Source organism: Arachis ipaensis, chromosome B10 (genome assembly GCF_059453495.1).
Source record: "Arachis ipaensis isolate K30076 ecotype BB chromosome B10, ASM5945349v1, whole genome shotgun sequence".
In the NCBI taxonomy this organism is placed as follows: domain Eukaryota; kingdom Viridiplantae; phylum Streptophyta; class Magnoliopsida; order Fabales; family Fabaceae; genus Arachis; species Arachis ipaensis.
The window spans coordinates 101066666-101084210 of record NC_142435.1 but is presented as its reverse complement, the minus strand read 5'-3'; the positions used below and the strand labels follow the sequence as shown (position 1 = coordinate 101084210).

At 35.1% G+C, this 17545-nt stretch overlaps 1 protein-coding gene across 1 annotated transcript; it reads left to right on the top strand.

The window, feature by feature from the left end:
- Positions 1-346: 346 nt before the first annotated feature.
- LOC107620525 (uncharacterized) lies at positions 347-1351 on the top strand. The gene has a single exon (XM_016322670.1). The coding sequence runs from the start codon at positions 347-349 to the stop codon at positions 1349-1351; it is 1005 nt and encodes a 334-aa protein (XP_016178156.1).
- The last annotated feature ends 16194 nt before the right edge of the window (positions 1352-17545 follow it).

Sequence of the window (17545 nt, the reverse complement as noted above, 5' to 3'; positions counted from 1 at the left end):
CAAAGCCCAATACAACCCCAACTGTCAAGCAGAATCCAAAACCCAAGCAGAACCAGAAGCCCAAGAAAACTCAACCAAAGCCCAAGCCCAAGTTTACTTCAAAACCGAAGCACAAATTTAACCCACCTAAAAGAATCACAAGATCTCAGGGAAGGGGACATTGGAGTGCTAACAAAGGGAAGTAAACTTTTCATGTGGATTTAACTGCAACCAGATCAAGCAGTGATGAAGAGAGTTCGGAGGATGACTCTTATGTCCCTGTGCAGGAGGCCAGCTCTAGTAGTGATGATGAGTTGGTTACACAACCAATTAGGAAGAGGTCAAGAAGGTTCAGAAGGCCTCAGCCATGGCCAAAGGAAAGGAAAAGATGTATAAAGACACTATTATGCAAGATGATGATGCAATTGTGGCAGACTTATCTGATGTAGAGGTGGACTTTGATTTTTTAGGAAGTCCAGGAAACGGATTGATGTATGATGCTCTTAACCCGGGTGCAGAATCTGATGGTGCCAACTCCTGGCACTCGGAGGAGATGAAGACTCCTCCTAACTCTGAAGATGAATTGGAATCTGATGAAGAATTGGATGAATTTCTAATCTTCCATGAGGGCCAGAGATTTGGTGAGTTACAACTGCAAGTGGGAATAAATTTTAATACTAAACAAGACTTCAGGGATGCTGTGCGAGAGTTTACCATTCAGGAGGGTAGGAGGATTAAGTTTGTAAAGAATGACAATATGAGGTGTAGGGCAGTGTGCCAGGTGGAAGAGTGCTCATGGGTTGTTTACGCCTCAAGGGATCATGAAGACTCTTGCTGGCAAATCAAGACTTTTTATGACAATCATACATGTCCAAGAGAGAATTCTAATAGGGCTGCAAACAGAGCTTGGCTGGCAAGTAAGTTGGTAAAAAAGGTTAGAAAGTACCCCAACTTCAAGCAATGTGAGGCTGCAACATACTTTAGGTCAAAGTGTGATCTCATATTGCATAGGAATTCATTATCCCGAGCCTTGGCTGATGCAAGAAATGTTGTCTACGGGGATGAAAAAGCACAGTATGCCTTGTTAAGGGATTATGCTGAAACGCTGCTAAAGACCAATCTGGGATCCACTGTAAAGATTGGGGTTACTCCACTGCCTGACGGCCAAGTAATGTTTGATAAAATGTACATCTGCTTGAATGGTTGCAAGAACGGGTTTAAAGCTGGGTGTCGACCTTTAATCGGCCTCGATGGAGCATTTCTAAAGACGCAGATTGGTAGACAGATATTATCAGCTGTCGCACAAGATGCAAATCACCACATTTATGTGGTTGCTTGGGCTATAGTCAACATTGAAAACAAGGAGAACTGAAAATGGTTTTTGGAGTTACTCCACGATGATTTAGGAGACTATAAGGCTAACAGGTGGTGTTTCATTTCTGATATGCAGAAGGTTAGACAGTTTATATTGTAAGCAAAATGTATATCTGTTTATTGTTTAAACTATTTGGTTCTATGTTTTATTTGGTATGGATAATTGCAACTTGCTGATCTCACTTATTATATACATTATGTAGGTTGTTTGGTTATTTAGGTTGTTTGAATATTTAGGGTCTTTGGTTATTTAAGTAGTTTGATTATTTAGGTGGTTTGCTTATTTAGGCTGATTGGTAATTGATTATTTATGGTGGTTGCTAATTGATTATTTAGGGTGATTGGTTATTGATATTTGGTTATTTTGGTTGTTTGGTGTCTGCTATATCTTTCCATCAATTGCAGGGGTTGATTTCGGCTGTGGAGGAGGTCATGCCACAGGTCTACCATCGTTTCTGTGTATGGCACCTGTGGCAAAATTTCAACAAACAGTGGAAGGATCTTGAGTTGCGGAGACTCCTTTGGGATGCTGCAAGGTCAACCACTTTCCAAGATTTTATTGGCAACATGGATAAGATCAAAAGAGTTAGTGAGGAAGCATGGACATACCTTAACAAGTGGCCTAGGCATTCATGGACGAAGTCTCAATTTAGCCACAGGCCAAAGCTGGATAATATATGCAACAACGCATGTGAGGTCTTCAACGCAAGGATCAAAGAGGCTAGGAGCAAGCCAATCATCACACTGCTTGAAGAGGTAAGGATGTTCGTTATGAGGTCCATTGCAAAGAACAAGATAAAGTTGAACAACCACGTTGGAAAACTTCCTCCAGTTATTCAGAGCCGGTTAGAAAAGGTAAGGAAAGAGTCAAAGAACTGGGTTCCTATATGGACTGGGGATGAAGCCTATGAGAAGTTTGAGGTCCATGGACAACCAACAAACATGGTTGTCGATCTAGGCAAAAGACTTTGCACCTACCAGTTCTGGATGTTAACAGGTAATTTTTGTTACATTTACATGATATTTATCTTCATTCTATTTATGTTCATTTGCATTATCATTAGATTCATTTTAGGCTATTTTTATCTGAACTATTAACTGACATGGTCTGGACTTGAATTGCCTTTTGTTTGGTGTGCTGTAGGCATTCCCTGTGTTCATGTCTGTGCTGCTCTTGCATGGGTGAACAAGAGACCAGAGGATTTCTGTCACCCCTTGACCACAATGGATTCATACAGGAAGACCTATGAACATTACATCAATCCTCTCCCGGGTCAATCCATGTGGGAAAAATCAGCATATAGTCAGCCCCAGGCTCCAAACATCAAACGGAAACCAGGAAAGCTCACAACCAAAAGAAGAAAGGACGCTGATGAGGGTACTAGTCTAAACAAGAAAGCTAAGCAGGCTGTTACCCTAAAGAGACAGCTCAAGCCATTCACATGCACATATTGTGGTGTAAAAGGCCACACCAAAGGGGGATGCAAATAGAAGAGAGCTGATGAGCTTGCTGCTGCTCTTGCGGCTGCAGCAGCTGCTGTGGCAGCTTCCAAGGCCAAAGCTACTCCTACTGGGAGTACACCTGCAGCTGAAGCAAGCAACACTACCAATCCGGCACCACCGGCAACTGACATTCCACCACCAGTGTCTGCACCGCAAGCTGAAGAGGTTGAATTATCCCAACCAAGTTATGGTGGAACACAAGATGAGGTATAAAAGATCCCAAAATATTTGTTGTTTACTTCCTAGATTTAACTTCCCTTTTCACACTAACTCATACAAATTATTACACTTTACGCAGGCACCACCACCACCAACAACAAGGCCACCTAAATTGCCAACCAAACGGAGGACCTCACCACAACTAGTAACTACTTCTATCGATCCCATGCAAGGAGCAAGTGTAGCCACATCTTCAAGGTTGGCAAGCTTCATGAAGTTTGTTCCAACACCACAGTTCAAGACACCAAGGAAGAAAAATCCTTGATTTTGGATGTTCTAGCAGCTGATTTAACAATATACATGGGAATTGGGCATTGGTTGATATTTTGGGTTTTTTGTTATTTTGGATTTAACAATATACATGGGATTTGTTATTTTGGCTAGACTGAATGGTTTATTTTGATTTTCTGGTAGTAGATAGTTTAACAGAGTTTATGCTCCAAGGTAGCTGTTTCAGTATGTTTATCCTTATGTGGTCAACTGCAACTGTGTTACATTGACAATGTCTTGTTTATAATCTACAACTACTATTATCAATTACCTCTTCTGTTCATTTAGTTTGGATTCTACTTTTGTAAAATCTATCTACAAATAACACACCAATAAGCTAAACAGTTCCTATACATTCATTAACAGATGCTTTCAAGCACAGTTCTTACATTTTTTCCATCACAACTAAAACAAGTTTTTACATTTTTACCATCACAACTAAAACAACAACTAACATAGAAAAAAATAGAAATCCTAACATTTGTATCATATATTTCTGGGTCCTTAACTCAGCCTCCAAATTGCCAATCCTCAAAGCAAGACTCGCGCTCACTTCTTCATTGTTGTATGCAGCAGTGTCTTCCAAATTTTCTTTATCATCTTCTACAATGTCTGCCCATCGAAAGAATCCACACCATCTTCTTCCACTACTCTGTGATCATGAAATTTAACAGTTACCATCAAAATAGTCAACAACAAATCTTCAGGAAACACTCACGTTGTAATTTGGGCATCCAAAGAAGGGCTTATTTGGGTGGGTTTTTGTTCCAGACCATCGGAGCACAGGACGTTGCCCATACCCACACTGCTCTGGTACTCGCGTGCCTCTACTCTGACTTGGCCTCCTTGTGGTTGATCGCATAGAACTTCCCTCTCCTTCATCTGTACGTCCAACCATCCTCCAACCAGCAAAGCAATGGGTACGAGAATGAGCAGGGAAGAAGAAGAAGAAGAAGAAGAAGAAGAAGAAGAAGAAGAAGAAGAAGAAGAAGAAGAAGAAGAAGAAGAAGAAGAAGAAGAAGAAGAAGAAGAAGAAGATGATGATGATGATGATGATGATGATGATGATGATGATGATGATGATGATGATGATGAAGATGTGCTGCGCTACTTCTGAGTTAGGGTTTAAAAAGGGATTAGGGACCAAATTGGTACATAAAGTTTCATTTGCCACATCAACCAACCGTTAGACACTCTAGCGTGGCACTCATTCGCCACATCACTCCCGCCGGTAAGGAATCTGACCGAAAAATATTAGGGGGACCACGTTGATGCATTTTTTCAATCTAGAGGACTTAATTAGTGCAATTGGGAAGTCAAGGACTAAATCGGTGCATTTGTGAATCTCAGGGACTACTTTGGTGTTTAACTCCATGAAGCAAGAGAAGAAAATGATGACATAGATGGAAAGGAAGCCTGAGAAGATGACGACCACAGCGATACAGACGAACCATGACAATGAAGAAGAACGACGATGAGAAAGAAGCAAAACAAGGAGATAGGAAACAGGAGATTGACAAGCCTTGAATGATGCTGGTGGTTGGTTGGAGACAAAGCAAAATGGCTTCAAATAGTGCAACACAATTCCTGGAACTCATATTGGGATTAGGGTTATAAACCAATAACAGGGACTAAATTGAGTTAGGAAAAGTATAAGGTACCAACATATTATCTGCCAACTTATTGCTAACAATAATTAATTATATTTTAAACACATATATAAAAAGACACATCTAGAAAATATATCTATAAAGACACTTCTATTAAACACAACCATAAAAAAGATATTTTTATTAGACACATCCACAAAGACACTTTCATTAAACACAGTTATAAATAAGAGTTGGCAGAAGTTGGCAGAAATGCTGTTGGTAACATAGCGGGATTGATTGATTGAGTTAAAATCTTATAATTGCCACGTAATATAGCCGTTGGTTGTTTATCGTGGCTTCCTTCATACACTTCATTACTCCCTTCGTGAATATTTTCCAAAAAATACCTCAAAAATGACCGTTGTTAAGTTTATAGACAATTTTGAAGCAATTTTAAATTAAGAGATGAATTTGATGCTCGATCGCAAGTTCGAAAACCACTTTAAAATTTAACTCTTATTACAATCCTGAATGTGACTTTTGTCTCTTTTTTTTACCCCCAAACAAAAATCAAGCAAAACTTACAAATATGCAAGATTAAATCAACAATGCCCAAGATGCAAAAAGTAGGTGTTGGTTCCTAAGAATCCTACGTAGGGATGATAATGGGTAGGGTAGGGTTTGAACCTAATCCTAACCCTATCCGCAAGTTGAATTTGTTACTAAAACTCAACATTATCCTATCCGCGAGTTGAGAAATACTAAACCCTAACCCTATCCGCGGTCAACCCGCGGATATCCGATCCTACCCACGAGTTTTCATAAATATGTAATATTATTATATAACTTAATGATGATGCAAATTAAAAATTCAATACAAACAACACAATCATTTCATAAATAACATAACTATTAAATGTTGAATTCTACATAAAAATATTTGTTTAAATTAATAACACAAATACAAATAAAATTTTGTAATATAATATTGTATTTATATTCTACTAAAATAGAATTGATTTTTATGTAAACAAAAGTATTAAATTATCAACTGATGATCTTGATTTAATGGTAAAGACTTTTAACACTAAGTCAGAGGTTCTTAGTTTAATACCCACCTATAATATATACATATATAAAGTACGGATTAGTTGGGTAGGGTTGAGACTCAACCCACACCTTATCCAATCCGCACTCAAACCCGCTTCGCACTCAATCCTATCCGCAGCGGATCGAGTTCGCAATCCTATCACATTAGGTGGAATAAGATTGGGTATCCGCCAATAAAATACATGTGGCCACCCCTAAGCCTAGCTATTATCTTCATCAATGCTATAGTAATCAACCCAAAGTTAAAAGTCAAACAATTCTAATCCAAACAACTATTCATCATTCAATTGTGCAACTACTTTGCAAAAGAAATTAACCACGTGTCCTATGTGTGATTGAAGTCTTTAGCAAAGAAGTAATGATTTCCATAGCTTCACACAAGTGATTATTTCCTTTCAACAACAACAACAATAACAATTTTCAACATATGTTTAAAAAAATTAAACACTCTAGCTTTTAATTAAAATTGATTTTGAGATTTTTTAAATTATAAAAAAAATTAAAATTATAAAACTAATTTTTTAAATAAAAAATAGTCTCTAAATATATATTTAAAATCCCTTAAAATTGGAATTGATTTGATTTAGTAATCAAATTTCCTCCCCTTTTGTGACACAATCCAATTCCAAGTATAATAATACTTTTATAAGAGTCAATTTTTATTATATTTACACTAAATAATTATTTTAATTTTAAAATATTTTTAATAAAACATTTGCTTTTTCTTTTTTTATTTTATTTTTATGATATTTTATTTTATCAATTTTCATATCTATCAACTTATTCTATTATAGCCTATTTTTTATGAAAAACTTAATCATTCATCTACCAGCCTATTTTTAAAATATTTTTTTATTAAAATTATGAGGAATGACAATGAAATAAGGATGGAGCTTCATAATTATGTTTTATTCGTTTTGGTATAAAAGAGTCACACTAAAAGAAAAAAAGAGAAGAGAGGAGAAAGAATGAACCAAAGAAACACAGGGTAATAGTTAAATTTATTTTTAAAAGATCACCCACTCTTTAAATTAGTTCTCAAATATTTTTTTAGCTATATTAGTTGATGCACAGAAACTTGTCTCTCAACAAATTCCCCTTCGGCAAGTATACCGAATTGTCGTCAAGTAATAACTCACAATAGAGTGAGGTCAAATCCCACAGAGATTAACGGATTAAGCAATCAATGGTTAATTAATTATTCTAGTTAGACGAATCATTAAGGAGTGATAAGCAGCAGGAATTGTAAATGGCATAAAAGTAAAGAAAGCAATAAAGTGCAGAAAAGTAAAATGGGAAGAAAAGTAAATGTAAGAACTAAAAATAAAATGAACATTGGGATCAAGAGATATTTCAATCTTCCGGATCAAGTTCATTCTCATCTCTTCCTCAATCAATGCATTCATTGATCTCCTTGGCAATCTTAAGTGATTGGATCCCAATTCCTTGGCAATCCAATCTCTCTAAGCTTGAACAATTTCCCAATTCCTTGATTTAATTGCTCATGAGAAGAGATGAAGTATGGTCACTGATTATACCACATGTATTTCCAAATCAAAGTATTGGAAGAATTATATGTCACCATATCCGTCCAAACCCCAATTTGGTCCAACATGAGAAAGCATTTCTAGCATGATCTCTTCATTCCTCTTCCAAAGTTCCGAAGAGATCCAAGTATGAGCAATTTCTCTTCTGAGACAATTACCCAATTGGATGAAGATCGAAAGCTCTCTAGTAAAATCAAGAGAAAAGAAAGAAGAAGAAGAATAAGAACTACAATTGATCCATTGAATCACAATAGAGCTCTTTAACCCAATGAAAAGAGTTAGTTGATAATTGCTCTACCAAAATAGAAAAGAAAGAAAGTGCAGAAAAGTAAAGATGAAGATTGAAACTAAAATTGAAACTTCAAAATTCATAAATAAAAAGTACAAAGAAAACGAAACTACTCCTAAGGAAGAAAAGAAGAGAAAAGGAAGAAGAGTGTAGGAGGGGAGGGGTCCGAAGACCCACTCCCCTTGGAGTGTGCCAATTCACAGAAGTTCAAATTGGTCTTCACTCTCTCCCCCTTCCTTCAATTCTCCATTTCAGAATGAAATCAATGTAGAAACTAAGGCCTTTTTATAGGCTCTCCTAAATTACAAAATGAAATGAAATTAAAAGCAAATTATAATGAAATAAAAATTAACTATTCTAGATGCTTCTTGTGGCCTTGATTGGTTGACAATTGTGTGCTTGCTTGCTTGAGCTTTGAAGTGGACTTGAGAGAGAAGTAAATCAAATTGACGTCCAGGGTGACTTGGCTTTATTGCTTTCGTTAGCCACACTAACGCTACAAGTGTGGCGTTAGTGCTGAAGTTAGTGTGGCTAACGTCACACTTGCTACCCAGTTAGTGTTTTTGGGGCTTAAAAGATGCCTCTGGTTTGTGCTCCAATTTCATGGCTACTATAGAGTATTATATATCGTTAGAAATCTCTGAATGTCAGCTTTCTAACGCAACTAGAATTATCTCAATTGGACCTCCGTAACTCAAGTTATGCTCCTTTGAAGTGGACAAGGTCGCTGGCATAGTCGCTAGCGTTACTGGAAAAAGCGAGTCACAATAACGTTAGCGATCAGGGGCTTAATATTGCCAGGTTCTGGAGCTCAAAATTAATATCCACCCCATACTATTATATATTTTTGGAAAGCCCTGGATGTCTACTTTCCAACGCTTTTGAAAGCGCATCATTTGGAGCTCTACAGCTCGAGTTACACTTCTTGGAAGGTGAAGAGGTCAGCTGGCCTTACTACAAGTTGATACCATGTTTATCTTTGCACTTTCGGGGCAGGTTTTCTCCTTCAAATTCAATGTCCACCATGTAGTGCTATATGCTTGGAAAGATCTGGAATCCTACTTTCCAATGCCATTGGAATCACCTCATTTGAATCTTTGTGGCTCAAGTTATTCTTGTTTGAAGAAGGCATGGTCAGGCTGCCAGGTGAGACTTTTATCCACGTTAGTGTCCACGTTAGTGTAACTAACGTGGCCACTAACGTGGGTCTTCCTTTGCTTCGCAAACATTAGTGGCACTCACTTTTTCCACTAACGTTGGCGTTTCCCTTTCCTTCCATGTTAGTTCCCACGTTAATGTAACTAACGTGGAAGCTAACGTGGGTCTTCTTTTGCTTCGCTAGCGTTATTGGCACTCACTTTTGCCAATAACGCTGCTCCTTCTTCAAAGTTAATGCCATTAACTTTCTCACTAACGTTGGGACTTCTCTTTTCTTTCATGTTAGTGCCCACGTTAGTGGAGCTAACGGGGTTGCTAACGTGGGTCTTCTTGCCTTTTGCTAATGTTAGTGGAGTTAACGTTCTCATTAACTTTCCAAGTTTTCCTTCCTTCCACTTTAATGGCCACGTTAGTGGCGCTAATGTAGCTACTAACGTGGCTCTTCTCTGCTTCTTTTGGTCTGAAATCAAGAAAACAAAGTGTATCAAAGTAACATACAAGACAAACTTCATTATACTAAGTGTGCTAATAATACCCAAAATCAAAACTTCACTTACTATGATCTATTTCATCATATTTACCCTGTATATTAGCTAAAATTCACCTTTCTTGAGATTTTTTTTCATGCAGAGATTTTTCATGCTTTTGCTCCTTTATCAACAGAAATTGTATGAAAACTGAATTAAAATCTACTGAAAAAGCATAGAAAAACAGGCCATAATGCCCTAGCATCACAACACCAAACTTAAATCTTGCTTGTCCCCAAGCAAGAAGAGAATCATGCAATAAGGTTTGACAATCCAAGGTAAGAAGAGTAGTAGTGTAATGTTCATGGTTAGCTAGCTTTCTATGCATGCAACAATCACAAAAGAAATTCAGATGATTGATGCCTCTATCTAGCTCAGTTTATGAAATCTTTTCTGTATGTTTCTTCCTTGAACAAGCTTTTCATTCTCTTTTTATCTTATCTTCTAGGTGCTTTGCACCATGATTTGAAAGCTACGACTCTAAATGCTTTGTTTTCAAGTATTACCACTTGATACATAAGCACCACAAGCATTTAATCAGAGGACTCTTTTGGCTCATTTTGTTTTCTTGTCTTCTTGACTCTCTAATCATTGATGCTCAGAGCCTTGAGCCTTGAGAGAGTGCTTTTGCACTTGAGCCTAGCCTTGACTCTAAATGTTTTGTTTTCAAGCTTTTTGCTTGATACATAAACACCACAAGCACTTTACAATTGAATTGTCATTGGTACTCAGAGCCTTCAGCTTTCTCATTCTCTTCCTTTTTTTTCTTGCCTTATTTGCAATTTCTTTTTCAAGGTTTTTATGATTTCAAAAATTTCATAAAATGTCCTAGATGAAAACTTCAATTAAATAAGTTCAAATGCAATTGAGCAACAATAGTCATGCTAGCTTCCCAATACTTATATGCTCATGCTAACTTCTTCTTAAATGACCTTGTTTGTTTATGATCATGAAACTACATTGCTTTGGACTCACAAAAATTCAAGATGGCAATCATAATGTCACAACAACATATTGTAATTCAAAAATCAAACTATGCTTATTCATAAGGAGCAAGCACACATACATACAAAGAAATTAGAAGACAATCATGCAATTGAATGTACTGGAAATAAGTAAGAGGAAAAAGGAACTTTACCACCTTATAGTTCATCTTCATTGTTGTTGCCCTTTTTTTCCTACTTTTCTCCCTTCCCACACCAATTTAGACTAATTGCTTGTCTTCAAGCAGCAAATAAAACAGTAGTGGTGGGGTCTATGATGGGTCATGAACGTCTTACATATTGAAATGTAAGTGATGTATGTGGTTAAGCAAGCAAAAATTAAGGATAACACTGCAGGCCAAAGAAGCACAGACATTATGATTATACAAATAAGTGGTATTGCTGGATACATTGCATAGAAAAATAAATGGCACACCAAACTTAGTGTGATACTTTCTCTTGGAATTGATGCAAGTATCCAGAAAGATGGAAAACAGAATATTGCAGGGCAACACCAAACTTAGAATGTGATCATATGCCAATTTTATTTGAGAAGAAGCTAAGTAAAAGAAACTGTTGTATTAATAACAAAATCACCAAGAGCCAGAGCTGTCACGAACAGGGGCTTCTTGGTGAGGCATTAACACAAACAGTTAGATAGCAAAAGAAAATAAAGAAACAAAAGAAAACAAAGACAAAAAAAAGTGTCTAATCTAGTAAATCAATCAACCTGTAGTTTGTTAATCACAATTAATCCCCGGCAACGGCGCCATAAACTTGATGCACGAAAACTTGTCTCTCAACAAATTCCCCTTCGGCAAGTATACCGAATTATCGTCAAGTAATAACTCACAATAGAGTGAGGTCGAATCCCACAGAGATTAACAGATTAAGCAATTAATGGTTAATTGATTATTCTAGTTAGATGAATCATTAATGAGTGATAAGCAGCAGGAATTGTAAATGGCATAAAAGTAAAGAAAGCAATAAAGTGCAGAAAAGTAAAATGGCAAGAAAAGTAAATGTAAGAACTAAAAATAAAATGAACATTGGGATCAAGAGATATTGCAATCCTCCGGATTAAGTTCATTCTCATCTCTTCCTCAATCAATGCATTCATTGATCTCCTTGGCAATCTTAAGTGATTGGATCTCAATTCCTTGGCAATCCAATCTCTCTAAGCTTGAACAATTTCCCAATTCCTTGATTTAATTGCTCATGAGAAGAGATGAAGTATGGTCACTGATTATACCACATGTATTTCCAAATCAAAGTATTGGGAGAATTATATGTCACCATATCCGTCCAAACCCCAATTTGGTCCAACATGAGAAAGCATTTCTAGCATGATCTCTTCATTCCTCTTCCAAGGTTTCGAAGAGATCCAAGTATGAGCAATTTCTCTTCCGAGACAATTACCCAATTGGATGAAGATCGAAAGCTCTCTAGTAAAATCAAGAGAAAAGAAAGAAGAAGAAGAATAAGAACTACAATTGATCCATTGAATCACAATAGAGCTCTTTAACCTAATGAAAAGAGTTAGTTGATCATTGCTCTACCAAAATAGAAAAGAAAGAAAGTGCAGAAAAGTAAAGATGAAGATTGAAACTAAAATTGAAACTTCAAAATTCATAAATAAAAAGTACAAAGAAAACGAAACTACTCCTAAGGAAGAAAATAAGAGAAAAGGAAGAAGAGTATAGAAGGGGAGGGGTCCGAAGACCCACTCCCCTTGGAGTGTGCCAATTCACCGAAGTTCAAATTGGTCTTCACTCTCTCTACCTTCCTTCAATTCTCCGTTTCAGAATGAAATCAATGTAGAAACTAAGGCCTTTTTATAGGCTCTCCTAAATTACAAAATGAAATAAAATTAAAAGCAAATTATAATGAAATGAAAATTAACTATTCTAGATGCTTCTTGTGGCCTTGATTGGTTGACAATTGTGTGCTTGCTTTCTTGAGCTTTGAAGTAGACTTGAGAGATAAGTAAATCAAATTGAGTTCTAGGGTGACTTGGCTTTATTGCTTCCCAGTTGGTGTTTTTGGGGCTTAAAAGATGCCTCCGATTTGTACTCCAATTTCATGGCCACTATAGAGTATTATATATCTTTGGAAAGCTCTGAATTTCAGCTTTCTAACGCAACTAGAATCACCTCAATTGGACCTCTGTAACTCAAGTTATGCTCCTTTGAAGTGGACAAGGTCGCTGGCATAGTCGCTAGCGTTACTGGAAAAAGCGAGTCACAATAACGTTAGCGATCAGGGGCTTAATATTTCCAGGTTCTGGAGCTCAAAATTAATGTCCATCCTATACTATTATATATTGTTGAAAAGGCCTGGATGTCTACTTTCCAACGCTTTTGAAAGCGCATCATTTGGAGCTCTATAGCTCGAGTTACACTTCTTGGAAGGTGAAGAGGTCAGCTGGCCTTACTACAGGTTGATACCATGTTCATCTTTTCACTTTCGGGGTAGGTTTTCTCCCTCAAATTCAGTGTCCACCATGTAGTGCCATATATGCTTGGAAAGATCTGGAATCCTACTTTCCAATGCCATTGGAATCACCTCATTTGGAGCTTTGTGGCTCAAGTTATTCTTGTTTGAAGAAGGCATGGTCAGGCTACCAGGTGAGATTTTTGTCCACGTTAGTGTCCACGTTAGTGTAACTAACGTGGGTCTTCCTTTGCTTCGCAAACGTTAGTGGCACTCACTTTTTCCACTAACGTTGACGTTTCCCTTTCCTTCGACGTTAGTTCCCACGTTAATGTAACTAACGTGGAAGTTAACGTGGGTCTTGTTTTGCTTCGCTAGCGTTATTGGCACTCACTTTTGCCAATAACGCTGCTCCTTCTTCAAAGTTAATGCCATTAACTTTCTCACTAACGTTGGGACTTCTCTTTTCTTCCACGTTAGTGCCCACGTTAGTGGAGCTAACGGGGTTGCTAACGTGGGTCTTCTTGCCTTTTGCTAACGTTAGTGGCGTTAACGTTCTCACTAACTTTCCAAGTTTTTCTTCCTTCCACTTTAATGGCCACGTTAGTGGCGCTAACATAGCCACTAACATGGCTCTTCTCTGCTTCTTTTGGTCTGAAATCAAGCAAACAAAGTGTATCAAAGTAACATACAAGACAAACTTCATTATACTAAGTGTGCTAATAATACCCAAAATCAAAACTTCACTTAGTGTGATCTATTTCATCATATTTACCCTATATATTAGCTAAAATTCACCTATGCTTGAGATTTTGTTTCATGCAGAGATTTTTCATGCTTTTTCTCCTTTATCAACAGAAATTGTATGAAAACTGAATTAAAATCTACTGAAAAAGCATAGAAAAACAGGCCATAATGCCCCGACATCATTAGTCCTTAAAAGATATAACGTAAGTCAAATTGGTCCTTCCGTTAGTTAGATAATGACGTGTCACGTTAAATGCCATGTGGCACGATGACGTGGTAGGCAGTGGCGGAGTTTAGTTCAGACAAGGGGGTCATGGCCCCCAAACTTTTTATAAAAAACTTAGTAGTACTTTTTCAAAAGATAAAAATTAGTTCAATTGACTTAAATACTTTACTATAACTTAAAGTATATAATAAGTTCAATAAACAACACTCTCTCTATCTTTAAGTTCAAATATAAAAAATTAGATATTTTTTATTTATTTAATTTAATATTATTTTATATTTTACTATTTATTTAATTTAATTTTTTATATGATAAAAAATAATAGAATATTCAATAAGTATCAATATTATTATATTTGTATAAATTGATAAAAAAATTCAATAAATATTATAATTTTAATATTTGTCCTTTTAACTTCTTCTTTACATATTTTACAGGATATATATTCAAATTTTATATAAAATAATAATAAAAAATCAAAGAATTGATACATTTTTTAAGAGGAAGGCTAATATTTAAGAAGGATAACATATAACTTTTACAATATCAACACCTGTAGATAGTTCTTCTATTTTAATGAATCACGAAAAAAGTGAGATATAACCTTCAAAAGTTCAAAAAGTTACATCTGATGACTTTAATCTTAACCTTTTGGAACAAAATCTTGAAAAATGGCTTTAAATTTGGCAATATCACACAAACCAGAGAGATGAGATTAGACGAACTTATCTTAAATGGGGTCCATATAAAAAACATTTTGACAATTATTTTCTATCTGGCCCCTCCAAAATTTTGTTTCAAGTTCCGCCACTGGTGGTAGGTTAATGTCACGTTTCACAAGATGATTGGTTGACGTGTCACTTGACATGTAAAAAAGTTATTTAAAGTCAAAATAGTCCCTAAAAGTCCAGACGTAAGTCATTTTCATCTCTAAAATTTTAAAAATTAATCAAATTAGTCCATATATAAATTTCTTTTACTTTTTCTTCATAATATTAAATTTAAAATATTTTTGATGGTATTAATTTTAATATTATTTTTTAGAGCTTAAAAAACAAAATTCTATTTACATAAAATAATAAAAATAATTAAATTATTATAAAGTTATTTTGTCATTTATATTTTAAAATTTTACATTTTCAAATTGTAATTTTTTTATAGTGAAATTTTTTTATTTAAACTAGTTTATCAAATTATTATTGATTATATATTTAAAAATTCAATATTTTAAATCTCACTAAATAATATAGTAATTATTTTAAAATTTAAATCTTTTAAATTTTTTAAAATTTTAAAATTTTTATTATTGTTTAATTTATATATATGGTAAAACTCAGTAATTGAAAAATCGATTTGTGGGATCACTTGTTGATTCTTAATATTTTAGTATAGATTTTTTAAAAATAATTATTATATTTATTTAGTGGGATCTAAAATATTAAAACATTTAAAATAACTACTATATTTATTTTGTGAAATCTAAAATATTAAAACTAGTTAAATATAGTAGTTATTTTACTAAATATTTTGAATTTTATTAAATAAATATAGTAGTTATTTTAAATATTTTAATCTTTTAGATCTTACTAAATAAATATAGTAGTTATTTTAAAAAATTATATTAAAATATTAAAATTCAACAAGTGATCTTATAAATCGAGTTTTTAATTATTGAGTTCTACTATATAAATTAAACAATAATAAAAATTATAATTTTAAAAAATTTAAAAGATTTAAAATTTAAAATGACTACTATATTATTTAGTGAGATTTAAAATATTAAAATTTTAAATATATAATCAACAATAATTTGATAAACTCGTTTAAATAAAAAAAATTTACTATAAAAAATTACAATTTGAAAACGTAAAATTTTAAAATACAAATGACAAAATAACTTTATAATAATTTAATTATTTTTATTATTTTATGTAAAGAGAGTTTTGTTTATTAAGGTCTAAAAAATAATATTAAAATTTGTACTATCAAAAAATATTTTAAATTTAATATTATGAAGAAAAATAAAAAAAATTATATAAGGACTAATGTGATTAATTTTTAAGTTTTTACGGATAAAAATGACTTATATTTGGACTTCAAAGGACTATTTTGATTATAAATAATTTTTTTACATGTCAAGTGACATGTGGCGTGCTAGGTGTTACTGACTTGACACGTCAAGCAATCATCTTGTGATGACACGTGGCACTTAACATGACACGTTATTATCTAACTAATAGAAGGACCAATTTGACTTATGTTTTATCTTCCAAGGACTAATATGACTAAAATAATTATTTTAGGACTAATTTAAAGAATAAATAATCTTTTAGAGACGAATTTAACTATTAACCCAAAGAAACACACATCATATCTGAAGGTTAATTCATAATTTTTTAAAATAATGGGAGTATCACAATAGCAACTTAGAGTCAAATTCTTGGTAACTACAATTATGTATTTCTTTCTCTCAATTTCAATTATAATCTCCATTATTTTAATTTATTTTATTATGAACTAAATTTATTGGCCAAGACATTGATAGCCCTTGACGTGAATTGATATATTATGAATTGATATTCAATGATTTATGTTATGAATCATATGTGTTTATAATCAAACTTAATGCTTTTAGATGCTTGATCATTATTTAAAAGATATGTTATTTACAATGTGTACGAGATGTCTCTGATACGGGTTGAAGGGTGGATCGGGAACCTGCGGATCAGGGCTGAAACCGGATCGCTTGACTGGAGCAATGGGGGGAGGTACCTGTAAAGACACTCCGACGCTTAAGTCAGAATGGATCTGAGAGGTATAATGTGTATGTGGAATGAATGAATACCTAGAGGGATTTGGGTCCTCAATTTATAGGTGTTGGTGAGCATCTTATCTTATCTTATCTTATCTGGCTAAGATAAGGGAGATGTTTGAATTCGAAAGTCAGTTAGGAGTTTCAGAGGGCCGGTTTTAGGCCTTCTAGGAGAGAGAGGCGGGTCGGACTCGAGGTGCCGGGTTCGGGTCCAACCTCGGGTCCGGGATCCATGGGCTGGATCCGTAACAGTTGCCCCCGCAGCGGGAGAGCGAGCAAGGTTGGTCTGTCGCTGGAAGGTGTGGTGTTGACCGCGGGCTAGGTCTTTAGTTTTTCTCGGGCATTCGTTTGGTTCTTTGGAGGGAGATCAGTGTCTCGGCCTCGGCTTGCTTTGAAGGCTCGTCTGACCGTTTTGGTTTGACGTGAGTCTTTCGAGTCCACTGCGTTCGTTGCGTTCTTCGAGGCGTGCTTTATTAGCTTCTTTTTTCGAGGGGGCATTTAATGTGAGGGGGCGTTTTCCTCTTTTGCCCCTACGAGCCTAACTTTGCTTAGGGTTAATTGTGTCTTTTTGCCCCCTTCTTTTTGTAACCGTTTTGGCCTTTTACTTGAGTTCCCTCGTTTATTTTTTTTTCTTTTTCATTCTTTCTTCTGAAAAAATCTCCTCTCTTCTCTGTGATACTGTTCTCTTGGTGTTTGCTTGCTGCTCCTGCTTCTCAAGCTTTTCCAGGATCATCTTCTGCATTACCAGGTTGGCAAGCTTCGCTTTTCTTCTTTTT

Coding starts and splice junctions, on each gene's coding strand:
- LOC107620525 (XM_016322670.1), top strand. CDS start 347: ATGGCCAAAGGAAAGGAAAAGATGTATAAAGACACTATTATGCAAGAT.